The 15,068-nt window shown below is 37.3% G+C and overlaps 1 protein-coding gene across 1 annotated transcript; it reads right to left on the bottom strand.

The window, feature by feature from the left end:
- Positions 1-150: 150 nt before the first annotated feature.
- On the bottom strand, positions 151-14,778 carry LOC145888439 (son of sevenless homolog 1-like). Its single transcript, XM_082979185.1, has 23 exons — positions 14,557-14,778; positions 14,278-14,394; positions 13,979-14,113; positions 13,667-13,837; positions 13,215-13,293; positions 12,189-12,319; positions 11,725-11,868; positions 11,248-11,358; positions 10,241-10,339; positions 9,794-9,915; positions 9,367-9,493; positions 8,804-8,962; positions 8,314-8,528; positions 6,898-7,025; positions 6,537-6,618; positions 5,887-6,009; positions 5,186-5,500; positions 3,767-3,899; positions 3,168-3,317; positions 2,734-2,851; positions 2,411-2,507; positions 1,672-1,870; positions 151-1,100 (listed from the first exon to the last, which is right to left on the bottom strand). The coding sequence occupies exons 1-23, from the start codon at positions 14,611-14,613 to the stop codon at positions 327-329; spliced, it is 3,786 nt and encodes a 1,261-aa protein (XP_082835311.1). The 5' UTR covers positions 14,614-14,778; the 3' UTR covers positions 151-326.
- Positions 14,779-15,068: the final 290 nt, after the last annotated feature.

Below are 15,068 nucleotides of genomic sequence, written 5' to 3'. Positions count from 1 at the left end.
AGAGAACCGGATGCTAAAATATTAGAACCCCCCACTGCTGAGAATGTCATGTGATCTCAATATCAAAAGGTCCTCGCATCTGCTCATCTGTTTTCTTTCGAGGGCATAGGTTGCCGAACAACATAAGTGGGACGGCGTTTTAAATTGCACGACGTTCATAAGTTTTAATTCGCCAAACCAAGAAGTAGGGATAATAGCAAAGCACGCGGTAAGAAAAAACAAAAAAGCGACGACGGATTTCACACAAAAAAATTTCATTAGCGATACAACAGCGTAAATGGTGCGAAGAAATTGTAGAATGTCAGTACCGTGTTTATGACGTCATATTAGGGAGGGGCCGGGTTACGTCTCGGCACCGGGGGTGGTTGGTCTGGCCCGGGGGTTAAGCGGGGAGTTCCCCCAGGGGTTGTAAACCGCGTGGGGTCGGGTACATATCGTATTCCCGGGTAGCTGTCGTAGGGCATCGATACAGGGGGCGGGTCTCGCGGGGGAACCACCGGAGGATCCCTAGGGGGCACAGGGGGAGGCGGGCCGCTTTCTAGGGGAGCAAAACCGCCGTAGTTTGCAGACCGCGGGGCAGACTGGGAAAACGCGTGGTTAGGGGGTTCTGGAACGGGTTCAGGGGTAAATTGGGGTTCCGGGGGATCGGTGGGGTAAATAAACGCGCTGGGGTAGGGGTTGTGAAAAGGAAAACGTTCCACATTGTGGAAATGTCCCACTTCAGGTTGGTGAGGAACTTGTCTTAACGGGGCGTAATCTTTCGGTGGTAAAGGAGGGGGCATTGTTCCCGTAAAGTCAACCGAAGCCCCCTTTTTGAGCAACTTTTCGGTTTTAAACGTAAACACAGGTCCTATCCTCGGTGGGGCAGACTCTAGTGGAACTGGTTCCCTCGGGGGCCTTGGAGGGGGCGGTGGGTCCTCCTCAACTGGCGTTTTGGGTCCTTCTGGGGTTGCTGGGGCGGGTTCCTCTTCGGGGACGGAATTTCTTCGTTCCATCAGCGACATCCGGGACTCCTCTCTGTGCAAACCGAGCTTGTTGTTTTTCTTGTTGCTCAAAGTAATTCCAGGCGACTTGATTTCTTTGTCCGTGACCGTTCTGGGCTGCAAAACGATCAACAACTTTAACGCTTGTTTAACATTAGAAGTCTAGTTAGGTATGCGAGGAAAAACGTGCAAAAACAACTGAAAACAAATCGATTTTCACCTTAAAGCTGTTTTAAATGATTTTAGGTGGTCAGTGAAACTTTGCTTTAATTTGATGAAACACTTTATTTTCTCTGACGTTTTTTCCGTCCCGAAATGTACATTATATCTTTTGTATACCACAAGTCCATTAGGGTAAGGGGCGAAAAACAGAAAAAACAACAAAGGGTTCAAACGATCTGCTGTTGTGCGGTTGCATGAAACACTTTAGGATTCAATCAATTTACACAACGACAAAAATTTGAAAGGTTTTTGGCTGGGAAGTTTGAAACCCTTGATTAATTTTGTGAAACACTTTTTTTGTTGAAGTAGAAAAGCCAAAGCTAGAATACTGTTGATCATATTGCTAGTAAACGTTTCGAACTCATACAGGCTTTTTTTGTTTCCGCTCAAAAATGTACAGAATTTTAAAACTGACAGAACTTTTCATGTATTTAACAAAACACTTAACTGCTAAACTGAAACTTACAAAAGCAGCCGCTTTCGGTTGTTGACGCGGTTCCACCTCTAATGAAAGATTGTAAACGTGTTCACGAAATTCCTTTTCGCTCATCTCACCCATCGGGTTTAGATGGGTCAGGTAATGTTGAACTTCGTTAACTGGTTGGAAGTTGTAAGGTTGGTTCTGATATTGTTGAATGTCCAACATAATACTTGCCACCATGCGCCTGTAACACACAATAGAGTTGACATCTTTTAATATGGTTTATTGGTTGTTGGTCAAATGGTCGCAACCAACTTTCAACCAACAATATATCACTCGTAGGGTTTTAAAGCATAATATACTCTCTGGAGGAGCTACTCTCAAAGTGAAACATTCCAGCATGGCCTACATCTAGTTTTAGGCAAAAAACAGCTCAATATGTCGGTTACGTCTTTGGAAAACGCATGAGAATTAACCAAAATGGAAAAAAGTCGTAATTTAAAAAAATACGTTTCGGGTTATTTCATGTTTTTGGAATTCAACTGGTCAACTTAAATAACCTTGCAGGATACTGCGATCAAAAAATTTTGGTGAACACCTCTCTGCTATCAAAAAATTTGGGGCACTATCAAATTTGCTCTAAGTAATGACGACTTTGTAAGATAACAAGTGTTCAAATTTATCGTTACTATTGATTTTAGCATTCTTGTTTTTTAAACAAAGGTTACATGAATGGAAGCAATTATCCTAATAACGCTTTGTATAAACCAAGACACCAAGGTACCTTTTTCCGAAGTTGATCAATTCCAACTGTTCGGGATAATTCGGTAAAAAATGGGGATTTCCCTCTTCAGTTTTTAAGATGTTGGTGAGGAAAGATCCTGTGGATTAGAAACGGTTTCTTAATATCAGGAGAAACAAAAAATATTTGAAATAAAAACATTTTAAAACGCTCTTTTTAATTTCTCACCAAGATTATCAACTGTCGGTCATTGTGGCTTTGAAATTTACATACTGCTACCCATAAATAGCTTGGCAAATTCATGCCTATTTAACAAGTAATATCAGATCGCATTATATACAGAACAATCGGACTTGTGACCTCACCAACAAACGGAACGCAGGGCGGGTCACATGACCTTAGTTTATCGAGAACTTTCTTCAATCTTGATTCGCACAAATCCATGCATTCGTTCAAAACCTCAACCAGGCGATCTGACAGTCGCTGAACATCAAACACATGATAAATTACGCTTGCTTATTTAAACTAATTGAGTAAACTTATTGATGAAAACTGTAACGTAATCATCACAATATGTATGTCAATATGATTTGGCATTAAAACTGTACACATATAAGTCGGAAAAATTAGGTTATATATAAGGGCAAAATATATGTATAAGAGTGTAACTCAGCATAAATTGTCATTAAACTGTATATAATGGAAATATAGCCAGCAAATTCTGGGATAGATACACGTGACAACACATACCGAAGCAATATTCCTGAGCAGTTAAAACAGAAAATGCCATCACATTCACCTGTTTGGTATGGTTTAGTCTGTGTATGGCCGACGCATTGAACGCTGCGACAAATTCCAGCAAACCAGTGAAGTTGTTCAGTCCCTTGAGTACCTGCATGATTTCTATGGTGCGACTCATCACCGCCGTCCGCTCCTCGATGTTTTTCATCTGTAAGAATGTTTATGACGTAACACTGCTATCAATCGGTTTACTATTTCGAATAAAAACAAGGGTTTAGAAATACTGTATATTGTGGAGACCAGATGTTTGTAATTTCATGAAATATTTACTTTTGATTCTCGTGCCTCAATTTAGGTTCTAACCACATACAAATATCCAGTTTCACTTAAGCCACTTCATATTAAATTCAAACTACCGATACAACTTGGTTGGTTTGAAATTGCATACAAATGTTAAGCGTAATACTGTTCGTTTATGACGTAACGCCTACTTTCAGTTTCATTTACCTTTTAATGCAAGAGCATTTTACAATTTGTAATTCTAACCACTATTTTATTAATTTTAGTTGAAATCATTCACATACGTTACAAACTACCGGTGTCAATATTTGAAAAATGCTGACGAATGTTGAACGTTAACAACCAAACATCTCTTACTTTAAGTATGGATATGGTAACCCATCTTGTAATGGTCGTTGAAAAGTGAATCATCTGAAGCAGATTCGGCGAATTTTCTTCCTTGCCAGCTTTTGTCCAAACACTCCCAACAAGCTCGGATGGTTGAACTTTACTGTTGAAAACATTTAGAACAGTTGTGTACACCGAAATTAGTGTCCCGTAACGGTAAAAGTGCATAGGCAATATGTTGTACACTTTCGTTGCTTGGTCGGCTCTCAGAAGTTGAAAAAGTTTAGATTTAATGTGGAAAATTACGTATACTCGTTGTGTTAACTGTTTGTCGTTTAACTAGCATCGCATAACGCTACTGTCTCTAAGATCCACAGTATATGACGGCGTATGCTATTGTAAACTTGATAGGGTAGCTCTTGTAGCTCGGCAGGAAGACCGTTGGGCCGGGTATGCCCAGGGTCGAGGGTTCAAACCTCACCGGGAGCATGATTTCTGCATCTTGTTCGGACTTGACAAGAAAAACGCCATTGCAACTAATGAACTTTTCGTACGTTGCCTCACTGACAATCGGTTATGTTTCAAGTACGCCACAATTACTGATACCAGAAAAATGTCTGTTGTTAGTAACCGCTTATCGGTTATTTCATTCTGCGAAACATCATCACTTTCACAGAGAAAACACAGAACTTTAATATAAGTCTGAATAATTTCCGATCGTTAAAAGTTCTTATGCCACAATAAAAGGTAATTAATAACAAATATTTCACTAATTCATGCAATTATCACATGGCATAGCTTTAAATCCACATGATATGTCAAAATCCTTATCCCTACTTGAAGCATTTGTTATTAATTACCTTTTTTTGTGGCATAAGAACTTTTAACAATCGGAAAGTATTCAGGCTTATATTAAAGTTATATTAAAATACAAAGAACATCCTTTCTCACCCACTAAAATTCCGGACATTCTAGCATTTAAAACATAGGACATATATTTTAATATCAAAATTCCCAGCACGTCAAGGGCAAATCGCATTGACTGCAACCATACACAATATATTTATATCGCACTTGACTTTCACCATACCGCACACGAGCCATAGAAATGTTAAGGTTATAAATAGTTTAGTGCTGTGTGCGTACGCAGAATCGAGAGAAGTTCCCGCTCCTGGCCGAAAGATAAACAAACACTTCAGGTTTATATATGGCCGATAGTAACGCCCTTCTACAGCAGTGTAAGTTGCTGTGCAATAAGGAAGTTTCCATAATTTGCCGATAGCGCTGTATAAATTGTTCTGTATCGTATTACTATTGGCAACTAATCACAACTGCTGAAATGGCGAAAAAGGCACGACAACTTGATATTTTTAAGTCTAATTCTGTATTATAATGTGATTATTACGTCATACACAATGCTACGTAAAAGTTACAACCAGTATTTCTTACCGGTAAAGGGAGAACTCATGGAGTGTTAGTTGTCTTGCAATTTCAACGGGATGCAAGGTCATGATGTCGAACTTTTCAGCCTCGTGAGTTAAATGCCATTCCACAACCGGCGGGTATTCCTGGAACGAATGGACTGGGGGGTCGTCCTCACAATCCATCTTTTTGGCGATGATTTTCGACATGGTTCGTGCCCACTTCTGCATGTTCTTGCCCCGTCCCTTGGCAACGAAATCGCGGACGCGCTTCAAGAGGTCTGGGTCGTTTTCGAAATCGTACCAATGGTATTCGAGCCACTGACGGAGGACGTTCATTACCCTGTTAATAGAAGGACGAAGGGTTGAGTTGTGTTCGCATATGTTCACTTCGCACAGTTGTCAACGTAGGTGAAAAAATTGTAAGTGATATTTTGGAATGGGAAAAAAACGTTTGCCAAAAAGTTTAATTTACGCACAGTCTTGTTTTTGTAGTCTACTTATGTGAATGTTTATTTTTCTAACACAATTAATGACTCGTTATTTGCATAAAAGTGGTAGTTTTAGCAGACACAAGGTAGTCAATAAAAAAACGACATCAGACATTTTAATTTAGCATGAGATTTCCATAAAATATTTCTTGACAAATATTGTGTGTTCTTCTGTTAATTGATGTTAATTCTGGAAAGTAATTATTATGACATGTTTAATGATAATTATCGTGTTTACCGAAGTTGTATTGGTTGAAGATATTCCTTCCGAAATCTCTTCAGGTCTTCGCGGGCAACGATTTCACCACGTTCAAATGCTGCGGCTTGTTCCTCACTTGGGGGTGGTTCAGGAATTTGATGCCTGGATAAATCAACCACTGCACGCATTAGCTTTTCGCCTAAGTTACTAAAAAAAATCTTATTTTAAACCAGTGGTTCGTATCTTACATAAAACAGTGTGACATCTCTCTTAAAATGGTATAACAAAGCACGCACTAAAAACTTGATCTTTTTTAGAGACATATATGGTGCTGACCGTCTAATGACGTATTCGCCTACAAAATACGTTAATTCGTTTTTTATGGGTGCAACATCTTAAAGGTGACGCAAGTTGTTGTGGAAACAAATTGGTCCAAAGCGTGGAAGGAACCTTGCGACGACCCAACAACATTAAAACGACGCACCATTTGGGAATCTCTGTTTTGGATGAATATGTGACCTTAAAAATGTTCAGATGGATGAACATAGAGAGGGTCTGAACATGAAATTGGACATTCGGTTCAGGCCAATGGGAAAAAATTGCAAAACAACAACCAAAATACTTTTGAGGCCGTTTTTATCATAAAGTGAATGGAAGTGTTTAAAGTTACCACCAAGATTAAAGGATACCTTTCCATAAGAAGGTCCAGCAATCGATGAGGTTGACAAAATGATCGAAATGTCGTCAAGAATGTTTTCGTAAATCCAGAATCTGATACAGGATATTTTATTAACACTGGTTATTCCAAAAAAAATGCATGCTTTAGAGATTGGCAAATACGCTGCCTTAAACACAGGTCACACAACCAAGTAGCTGTGTTAAACAACAAACATTTCCACTTCCCAAATCTGATACAGGATGGTTTGTTAACACTTAATGTTTTTAATAAAACTGCCACACCTGTTTATACACTGGCAGAACTGCTGTCTAATAAAACGAGTAATGTAACCTAGTAGCTGTGTTAAAACAACAACAAAGATTCCCACTTACCATAGTAGAGGTGGTAGGTAAGTCTTTCAACCAGTTTAAGTACAGTACCACCCTTTATAGATGGTGGAACTTGGTCATCGCTATCCAGCACCAGGTTATTTGGACTGTCTGGTTCAGCAAACCGGTATCTGGGAAAGTTAAAAAAAATAATGAACATGGAAGTTTTGCAAAACTAGTGGATGTAGTCCGCGCAATTTTGATAGGCTATGTTATTTGCAACGGTTTAAATTTACTCAAGTAAATATGTTATATGTGATGGCTACATATTTTAGATCTTCTTTGGTAAAATATCCCATTCTGACTTCTAAAAGTTGATGTATTATGGCCATACAAGTAATTCAAATGTATTATCTAAATAAAAAATGTAAGCTGTAAAGTGCTGATTGGTGATGTTATTTGAGCCAATTGAGAATTCGCGGTCATAATGATAGCAAAGTAAAGGAAACATAATTGGCTCTTTTTTGGTACAAAAGCACATTCCTAATTCCAACATTGAAGTGAAATTATGGCCTTTTAACAGATATTAGTATTTTAAATGTAGTGTCTAAATAAATTTAACACCGCAACTGTACACACTGAGGTTCAACAAGTCAGTTTAATGTGCTCTTCCTTGTGGAAATTACCACCATAACAGCTGAGCTGATTGCAGCAGACTTTGCAAGTTGCTGCTGCTGCATTTCATTTTGCTGCATTTCGGGAAACATGATGCCCTTAATTATTAATGGGGATTAAAACATAGGGGGATCCTGTTGGCCTAATGGAGCATTGTATGCAGTTCATATGAATGTTTGTCAGGTTGCTTAAAGCAGCATTCGGTGGATTTTAGTATTTGGATGTCTGAAATAATTCTATGTTATAAACACACAAAGTTATTCAATTTTTTTAGCTACACAATTTTAAGTTCAAAAATTTCCAGGGGCTAAACAGCCCAATGCACGCAACATACTTTAATTTTATGATGAAACATAAAATAATGCAATATTAAAAAAGCTAAATTATGGGACATCAGGACAGCATTGTTTGAACTCTAAACTCTGATGGCACAAAGCATTTATGCTGTTTAGATTTAATCACAAAGTACTCTTCTCAGTCCATTAATACAATCATTTGTGATTGAATCCCCTTAAATAGGGCATGAACCTTAATAAACTTTTAGGATCCAAAATTTCAACAAACAACATACAGTTGGCCCAGTCAGTTGGCATATCCTGGCATGCATGCCAAGTTTGAAAAAAGCTCAATATATTTGATGTGTGCGTATAGGTTGGCACACAAAGGCAAACTAGTTTGGTATTTTTTGTGTTAACTAGCATGCTGCATGGAAAAACTCTACGTCATAAAACAGTAGTGATTGCCAAGGAAAGCCATCCACATAAAATGGCCTTCATACACAAGTAACAGCATATCATAACTCACTCTTTAGGGTCTGGAATCCTTAATGGTTGCTGTCTGGCCTCCTGTCTCATCAGCTGGTCCAACATTCTGTCATACGTGGAACGATACTGGAGTCGGACCAAGTGGGACATCCACACCCGTTTCAGAATGGTGCTTGGAGCGCAGAATATGTACTTGGTCTCACCATCGGAAACAAAAAACTGGCAATCGTTGGTTTCGTCGTCGTTGACAACCATCTTGGTTAAAAAAATAACAATTAGATTGCACTGGAAAGTAGTGTTACTGTTAATCCCAAGAAACAATAGCTACTTAGACAAAATTGATCATGGAAGCCTTTAATGGCTCTTCATTGTTTTTACATGCATTGCAAAATCCCCACCGCTCTCAAAAAAAAATTACAACAAAGTCATACACAGCATGGTTTGTGACTAATGCACCAAATACATGTAGTAAGAATGAAAAAAAAAGGATATCAATTTCAGACAAGGAAATTTTATATTGCTGATCTTACCTTTCGAAGAAGAACTTTTTCTTTCAATCTGTACTCGTGTGTCAGGGCAACAGGCATTGGCCTTCTCTGCTGGTTTGACTTGCAGCACACAAGAAGAGCATCGAGCAGAAATACTCTCCGCTCGGAATTTCGTTTTCCTGTTATTCGAGTGAGATCACCCTAATATTTAAAATGAGATATTGTTACCAGAAGCATACATCTGCAAACGAGAAATGCCTTTAAAAGCATTGTCTATAAAAATATGCTTGGAAATCAAAATTATTTGTGTTTTTTTTTGTTGTACCAGCGATAAAAGTGTTCATATATCTTCTAAAGGAGGTCACAGTCATACCATTGAGCACCAAGGAAATAGCAGTGGAGTCACATTTGCTGGAGATTTGTAATAATACCCAACTATAGACAGCACTGTCAGATAGGCAAGGCAGGTTGCAAAATCTAACAATAATATTACACATTCTACCATCTTTAACTATGTTCACAATTATTTTTATAATATGATGCTCCCAATAACAAGTATGTTTATAGTATTTGTTACAAAATGTGGAAAATGTTTTGGATTCTACCTCAAAAATGAACTCGTTGCATGTTTGAGTAATTGTTTTTCCCACCCAACCTTCGATACTTTCCTCAATTCTTTTCATTTTCTCAGCTTGAACTCCCCCCTTCCATGAGATGCGCAAACTGGATTCACTGCAACATAGAAATATTAAAAAGTTTTTTAGGTGTAAAAAGTTTTTATTTTTTTTTTAAGTATGTTTATAACCAAGTGTTTACAAGCTTTTCACAAAGATACACTTGAGTACGTTTTGTACCATTGCACAGTCACAGGCCTCTTTACAAGAAGCTGACCACGTCGGTAGACAACACTTAGAAAAAAGGGGCAATGTGACAAAGACTTGATGCAATGTAATTATTTGGTGTACACGATGCTAAAGATCAGGTATATGTGCTTTCTTCACATGTTGCAAGTTAGATGTAAGAGAATCAAACCTTGGTCGGTTCTTGGGCAAAGTAGCAGCACATGATTCTAATATAGGCTTGATTGGTGCAATTGCACTCACTGCTTGACTAAAACACTCTTTATCTTCGTCAGTAGACTTTTGCTCTAAAATCTACAAAACACAAACCTTTCTATGACAAATAGATTGATGACTTATCTTGCAATGTTGTTAGAAAAAAGTAAATGCATTTAACCAAATATCTTAATAACCTGCTACCTCCATGTCCAACAGCTAATAAACGTTGATTAACACATTTGTATGTGTGTACATAATTATAATTTATTGCTAAAGTTTTATGGGAAAGTCAACTAACAGTAAACTATTCCATTTGTGACGACAGCAAACATTTGGTAGGACCCAGTCACATGTTTATTACATAAACCAACATATATTCAAACAAATATCACCAATTGACCACCCACTATAGCACACCCACCTGGATTTGCTCAAAATAATAAAAACAATGATAAATTGGAGCAAGCAGTAGGTTGGGAAGTACGTAGTAAACGATGTCGCGGAATCCTTCATACTGGCTCTGCAAAATGGAAAACAATTGATTTAAAAAAAAACTCCAGCTTGTTGGCCCAGCAATCTCACAAGTTTTAAGTTTATGCAACAAGATTTAACCCCCAAGCCAATCCGAATAATTTATTTGTGTATGATAGACATGTATGAAAAGTAAAGTAACAAGGTAATATTTATATATAATTAGATTGCCCGGAGGTAAAATGTTGCAAAACAAGTTACATGTGCATAGTTCCACCATGCAGTTAATTTAATATATTAGTCTAAATTGCAATGACACAGCAGGCTTGGACATGAAATTTGGTAATTTATTCACGACAAGTTCAATCACAGAACAGACAATCTGACAGGTTTCATGCCGCTCGTGTCAGGGTCGATGACAGTTCGGGCAATTTTCACCTCTCTGTGGCATTGTGACACAATAATAAAAATAAACTTAATAAAATTAGATGACATCTGCACTTCAAAATGCAGCATCATGTATCTTATGCGGTGACTACGTCTGCAAAGGTGAAATAGGAAGTCAAAAGTTTGTGCCACGAGTGCGGTAGTTTCAACCTTTACGCATAGACAAGATTTTATCTCATAATAGTGTAGATGCAATTTGGCAATCAGTCAAAAGACTTGTCCAGTCACAGAAACACAGATCCAATTTAACATGTAAAAAAACATCACTTGGCAGTCTATAAATACTATGAGGTTTCTCGGACATAAAATGGCAAAGCGAGTTTTACTTGCTGGTTCCATTCTTTCATTCCTAAAACCTAGATAACGTTCAGTTAAAAAAAATCCCTTCAAAGATTTTGACAAGGTCAAGAAACACTTTTTGTTTAAATGGCACAATACACTTACCTGACTCAAATAAAATTAATAACAGAAAACAAAATTTTAGTTCCGTTAAATTAGCATCTAACCAACCTTAAGGGCAGCATTAATGTTTGCTTGTAGAAGTATTTCCATGTAATTCTTCCTCCATTCCTCTTTGGTTATGTTCAGTGCATAATCCGAATACAGCTCAAAACTGCATTCCTGTATAAACAATTACAACTGCTATTCTGTGCAACAGGGGTCGATAAGCTAAGGCTCAGCAACATCACCTTGTCTGCAGCCTCTTAAGAAATAGCAGTAACTATTTGACTTGACAAGGTCATTATATATTATAGTTTTGCAAATACGAAGATAATTTGCATTATTTAACTTCATTATGAATAGGTAAGTGATGTTCTTAAAGGAAAAAATAGCACTACCTTTTAATGCATGGCTGAGTTTAACTTAGGTCCTCGGATACACAGTATTTTAAAATGCAATTAGCTGCTAATTTTTTTTGTTTCCATTTTAAAAGTGCGTTCGCATTACACAAACAATTATACAGCATGTATTATGTTGGTTTCAAACCTCCGCAAGCTCTTCAAAGCAACTTCCAACAAGAGGATTAGGGTTTGTTTCATCTGTCATCTCGATCGCTTCCTCCAGCATCACAATAAGTTTCATGGAAAGTTCTGCGATGTCCTCGATGTTCCCGAAGATCAATTCAATATCCTGACCAAAAACATAAACTAAATATTAGCAAGATAACACCAAAATATTAGTAAAATTGCATTCTAAGTGTGAACGCAACAAAAGTTTCAGTTAAAAAGGGCTCAGGACGAGAATTAAGCCTACAATAACATTAACAGTTTACGCTTAGTACATTAGCTGGCAAGATCATCACCAGTAACAAAACTGCACTGATGACACCTAGCAGGTCAAAACAGAGGCCCGCGTACGGCTTACTTGGAACACCATTGGCTTTATTGTTTATAAAACAAGAAAGCATTCGAACAATAACACATGTGAATAAAACATTTTTGTTTACACACCGCTTCCGAGAATAGGTTTGATTGATCGGCGAAAAACTTTTTTATCAGTTTTATTATCAGTTGCAAATCTCGCAGGTATCGTTGCTCATCACCCAACAAATTTCGCACCAAAGTCAAATATGAAGCATCACCTAAAATAGAACATGTCATAGATTTAATCACAGGTAAATTTGCAACTTGTTTGCATTTGAATGGACAACATTTGTTCAACTATGATTGTTATCGTCAGAAAATACAATCTTTTTTAAACAAAAGGTGCATGTTTGTTGTTTTTCACCAGAAGAACGTCAGATTCATAATTCATTATGATTGTTATGAAACAGTGTTTCTCAAATCGTTTTGTCTGCGGAACACAACAATCATATTTAAGGCCTCCCAGACAAAAGAAAAAGTACAAATTGTTCGTAACTTAAAATGTCATTTAAAATTGTGGACAACAAGAGATTTTATGCACAAAACTATCTTGTGGCTAATTGAAACCTTTTAGATGGATTTTTTTATGTAACTGCTGTTATTCAATAAGACAGGCTAAACATCAAATTAATGTCAGTCACCCTTGGTGTTAGGATAGAAACCACACCAGACTGTATCATTACAGTGTTGCGAAAACAAACAAATCACACCGATATGTCTGATAGTCATCCGACAACACCATGATTCATTCAGAAAGCCACATATTCACTTCACTTCAAAATATCACTTCAATCATTGTGCAAAAGTTAATGGCATCAATAGATGTGTGTATGTTTATTAGCTGCGAAGATTGTCCCAATAAGTCATCAGCTTATACACTTATAATAAAAATCTGTATTATATACTATTATGACTTCATCACAAATTAATACTAATAAACACAATAGCTGAAGTTGCTTGCAAGGAAATTTTCTTAAATGCATAAATACAGTGCTTGAGGTATATTAAGGGATTTTTCTTAGAAAAGAAATGCCTGATTGACACAAGTAAACACTTTGTCATACCAGTTTTAAATAAATCCAAAATCACACCTTTCGGCAAACAAATACTAACCTATATCTTCAGGTCTTACTATGGGCAGCAACGGAATATCTTCTTCCACTTCATCCTCTTGAAATATATTCACAAGTACCTGAAATTCATAAAAACAGGTTTTCTCAATTGTAATGAAGATAAGATTAATCAACCTTGTGATCTGATAAACCATATCTGTTTAGAATAAGTTCAATTTAAGAGACACGCCACTACAAAGCAAGCATAAATTACTAAAAGAATAATGCGATTTTAGTTGTATTTAATATTAGTATGTAAAGATAAGGAAATTGATTTTGCGCTTGAAACCAGCAACATTAAATAAATGATTTAAATGACCTTATTCTATCCACTGTTAAAAGTGACTCACCTGCAATGTAAATACTACACATCAATATCAGTGCTTTTAGTTTAACTTAAGATAAATATCAAACAGAAATGGCTTTTGGATTGGTATTTAATCAGCAACTTGCCTTGTCAGCAAACATGGCTATTTTGATATCTTGGGCTTCAATCTCCGGTTTTTGCCCAGAAATGTTTTCCACGTAGTTTGCTGTCAATTTCAAGATATCCAGTAACATGTACTCAAGCATGGCTGCAAAAAATAGCGACACCTGCTTTTCCGGAGCTGAGCCTGTAAGGTCCTAACAATTGGACAAATTGTTTAAAAAACAATCACAAAATCATTGGTATCACTAACACAAGAAAATTATAATTGAACATTAAAAACAGATGGGTAAAACAGTGATGTCACTTTATTTCTGTGGTGTAAACATAAATCAAACCTTGATAAAATGATGAACTTTGTCAACTGACAAGTGTGGTTTTTTCCTCCCTCTCTCTCTTCCTTGTTTTGAATCTTCTAATACCCAACTCAGTAGGGGTTCCGGAAACTTGCGGGACACCTGCTCATGCGCTTCCTGTTTGTTAAAACAATGCATATACAGACAGTTAATACATCACTCTCCGAAGCAAATGCAAATCTTTATTGCTGCAACAAATTTTTCAATATTCCTACTGTATTGAAGGCACAAAGCCTATTCTGTGATACACAATAACAGCAATAAATTATTAACAAGCTCACCTGGAGATTTTTAGGTGCAACGGGCAAGAGAGATGTAAGCAATCTTGTTAACAGGGAGTTCAAGTAAAGGAGTGACCCTTGGGAGAGGCTGAGTCTTCGGTGACGGTACTGCTGAATCTAAAGCAAAAATATGTAAATAGAAGTTGCATAAAATAATTTTTGTAAAAACACTTCCACCAAATATTGAGAAAACAAAATAATTTTTAATCTAAACAGTGTGAAAGAAATTGCTAGATCATCTTTTTTGCAACCAGTTCTAAGTTAAGTTGAAAACAATACCTTTAAAATTGATGGTACAAATGCATTTTGCCATTTTTCCTTTACTTCGGCGTCCATTCTGTATTTGCACGACGCCTGCTAGGCTTTCAGGTCTAGGTTACAAAAGTTCCTTTCCGTGTCTTCTAGCTCCATCTCCCCTTGACAAGGACAGCAGTTACCTAAATGCCCTGGAAATTAGTCTTCTGCTGCAACTCCTTTCGCCGATCACCTCCCAGGTACTGTACGCAGCACCGCGCCTATTTATGCGGCAATTTCATCTCGACCAGCAAGGTCTCGTTCACTCCTACCGGTGTCTTTTCGCAAAAACAAGAAAACAACATGTGAGCGAATCGTTGTCGTCCGCTAGTGCAACGGTGCTTTCATAAACTATAGAATAAAAATTGACACATGTTCTTTCCCTTCTACTGCGTCTCTGAGTGTCACATTTGTATTTTGCAAACAGTTTATTTTTCTTTCGCGCAATGAAGCCAATTTATATTATTGGTTTTGGGCTTGGGACAGAAGTTATCAGC

Source organism: Ascidia mentula, chromosome 2 (assembly GCF_947561715.1).
Source record: "Ascidia mentula chromosome 2, kaAscMent1.1, whole genome shotgun sequence".
NCBI classification, from domain to species: Eukaryota; Metazoa; Chordata; class Ascidiacea; order Phlebobranchia; family Ascidiidae; genus Ascidia; species Ascidia mentula.
Note: the sequence above shows the minus strand (reverse complement) of the source record. Positions and strands in the feature narration are given on the sequence as shown.